Source organism: Geospiza fortis, unplaced genomic scaffold, assembly GCF_000277835.1.
Source record: "Geospiza fortis unplaced genomic scaffold, GeoFor_1.0 scaffold37, whole genome shotgun sequence".
Lineage (NCBI taxonomy): Eukaryota > Metazoa > Chordata > Aves > Passeriformes > Thraupidae > Geospiza > Geospiza fortis.
In genome coordinates this window covers 240,577-243,419 of record NW_005054449.1, presented here as the reverse complement: position 1 = coordinate 243,419, position 2,843 = coordinate 240,577, and the positions used below count along the sequence as shown (strand labels likewise).

Genomic DNA, 2,843 nt, shown 5'->3' with positions numbered 1-2,843 from the left:
CGCGCCGCGCGGTGAGTGGTGGAGGGGAGCCGCGTGTTGGGTTTGATTGGTGGGAAGAGGAGGGAGGGGCGGGAGAGGAGAGTGGGGGGACGGAGAGCCCGGAGGGACAAATGGGGCGGGCGGTGCTTCCGCATAGCAACGGGAGTGAGGGGCGTTGCTAAGGGCCGCGAGCTGCGCGGCCTGGGCGTTATCCCGGGATTGCTTTGGGGTTATCCCGGATTTCCTCCGAAATCGGCCCCAGTTTGGCGTTATCCCGGAATTCCCTTGGGAATATCCCAGATTTCCTCCGAAATCAGCCCAAATTTGGCGTTATCCCGGCATTGCCTTGGGGTTATCCCAGGATTGCCTTGGGAATATCCCGGATTTCTCCTGGGGTTATCCCGGGTTTCTCTTGGGGCTATCCCAGGATTCCCCTGGCGTTATCCCGGGTTTCCCTTGACGTTATCCCAGATTTCCCTTGGGGTTATCCCGGGTTTCCCTTGGGGTTATTCCGGATTTCCCCCAAAATCCTCTCCTTGGAATGGCAGAGAGGATGGGAAAGCAGAAAAGGGAAGCGAGGAGAAACCCCTATCTGTGGTTATCTGGGATAAAAAACAGGATTTCCCTGGAAATCAGGTCCCAATCCATCATTTTGGAGTGGGAAAGATGACGGAAAAGTGGAAAAGAGAAGGGGAGCACAGGGAAATCCATATCTGTGGTTATCAGGGATAAGGAGCAGGATTTCCCATGGAAATCATCATTTTGGAACTGAGGCTTCATCAAGACCAATATATTTCTGTTTTTTACATTTCCCGCACATTTTTTGAGGGGTGGGAGTAAAGTTTGGAGTAAACCAGGTTATTCAGGCATGGGTGGAACACACACACTCCATTCAAAATTATGATTTAGTAGGATGATCTCAGAAGCTTTTCCCAACTTTTATGATTCTATAAATTCCTGCTTTTCAACCCCTGGGACAAAACCCACAATTCCCCCCAAAAAAACCCCCAAAAAACCCCCCACAGATTTGCCAGCAAGCACAAAGGAATCATTCAGTAGCTCTTGTATTTATATTTATTTGTCTTCAAAAGGCTGAGTTACAACTGAGGGGGGATGGAAATTAATGCATTAATAAACTATGCAGGGAGTTGTGCAAACTTAATTTCTGTCCTACAGCGAGAAGAAACAAAATCATTTTATGGCATGAGCAGTTCCAGGGGCTTTGTGATCCTTTCAACGCTGAGATTAATCAGTCACAAATGCACATTCCAGAGGAGGACAAAAATCATGTGAAAATCTCTTTGTAGAGTTAATGAATGACTCACCTCCCTTCTCTCCTGAACAAGGCAGCCCAAGGAAAAATGCTCCAGAAAGGTGGAGATGAAGGATTCAGCTCTCAGGAGACAAAGTCAGGGATAAAAGTTCCTCTCAGCTCCAAAAGGAGCTGATTTAAGCTGTTTTAAGAAGGATTTGTGAGGCTGAATGGGGCTCTCCAACAAACAGCACTGCTTCAAAACCAAGTTCCACATGGAGGGAAAATAAGCAATAAATTTAAAATAGAGCCAGAGTTACTGAGGGAGGGTGTTCCCACTGATGGTGGGGTTTGGCAGAGAAACATCTACATTTCTTTACAGCCCTAAACCCTGAACTTTGAAACTATTTGCTTGGTCACTAAGTATTTATAATTAATTTATCTTTCTTTTTTTTTCCCCAGCTCCCCTTTCCAGAGTGGCTTAGAGGCAGCGAGTTCAAACTTAGGGACAAAGGGAAATAATCAGATTTATACTTTTTTTACCTTAAAAACGTTCATTTTTAAGTGTAGCTCAAGCTTAGCACGGGGTGGAAGCCCAAGACAAGACACCAGAGATGTGCTGTGTGTGTTCAGAGTGCAGAGGAATGATAGTGCTGGAGACTTATTGCCTGTAATTAGTCACAGAACAGGCTAATTAATCTCCACGAGGACAGCAGCACTCCCATTTGGTGAAGAGGAATGCCAGAGCAATGATCCAGGCAGGAGCACAGAAACAAAAAAAAATCAATGTTTTAGATGGTTTTGTCTGGCTTTTCTGGGCTCTCAGCTGCTCCTGGAGGGAAGAACGTCCCCAGGATTTTGGATTTCCTGCTCTCTCATTCCTTCCAGGCTCCCTGGAGGGAATGGGTTGGATTCAGGGATGGATTTGGCCAGGTGGAAGATGAGCAGCCAAGTCCTGAATGTGCTCATGCAAAAAGAAACCTGCATCAACCTTGAATAAATGGAGAACAGGAGCAAGAGTGAGGATGCACCACTCTGCCTTCTGTTTGTTACTTGTGTTTCTGTGGAATGGGGACAGATTTGGCATCTTTTAGTCACATTTTCCAGTCACACTGGCTGTTCCATGCATCCAGCCAAGCCTTTAAAGCTGGGAGAGCTTGGCTGGGGCCAGGTTTGGGCAGGACACCTCCAGGGACAGCACAGCCTGGGGGATGAGGTTGTTCCTCCCCTGACTTCTCCTTTTTGTCCAAATCTTTGTCCATTCCGGACTTTTGCTGTGCTGGGAATGAGCTCACTGCGGTCTGTCCTGCTCTCTGTGCCTGTATCCTTGGGCCTCTGTGGCTGGAGGGACACAAGGAACAGAAATGTCAGAATACAAGGAATAAAAATGTCAGAACATGAGGAATTAAAATGTCAGAACATGAGCAATACAAATGTCAGCTTTAGCCACCCATTCTCCACATCTGAGTCACAGATCTCACCCCTTATTTTTATGCAATAGATGCATAAATAAATTTTAATAAATAAATGTTAATAAATAAATAAAATATTTAAATAAAATGAATTAATAAAGAAAATCAACAATTAGATTAATAGTAATTAATATAATAGT

General features: G+C 45.4%; 1 protein-coding gene across 1 annotated transcript in view; it reads right to left on the bottom strand.

Annotated features, from left to right (window-relative positions):
* Window positions 1–1,033: 1,033 nt before the first annotated feature.
* VWA1 (von Willebrand factor A domain containing 1) overlaps window positions 1,034–2,843 on the bottom strand; it is a 15,004-nt gene continuing 13,194 nt past the window's right edge. Inside the window, exon 6 of the mRNA XM_014309742.2 lies at window positions 1,034–2,572. Coding sequence (XP_014165217.1) covers window positions 2,523–2,572 — 50 coding nt within the window. The 3' untranslated portion in view covers window positions 1,034–2,522. The remainder of the gene's footprint in view (window positions 2,573–2,843) is intronic.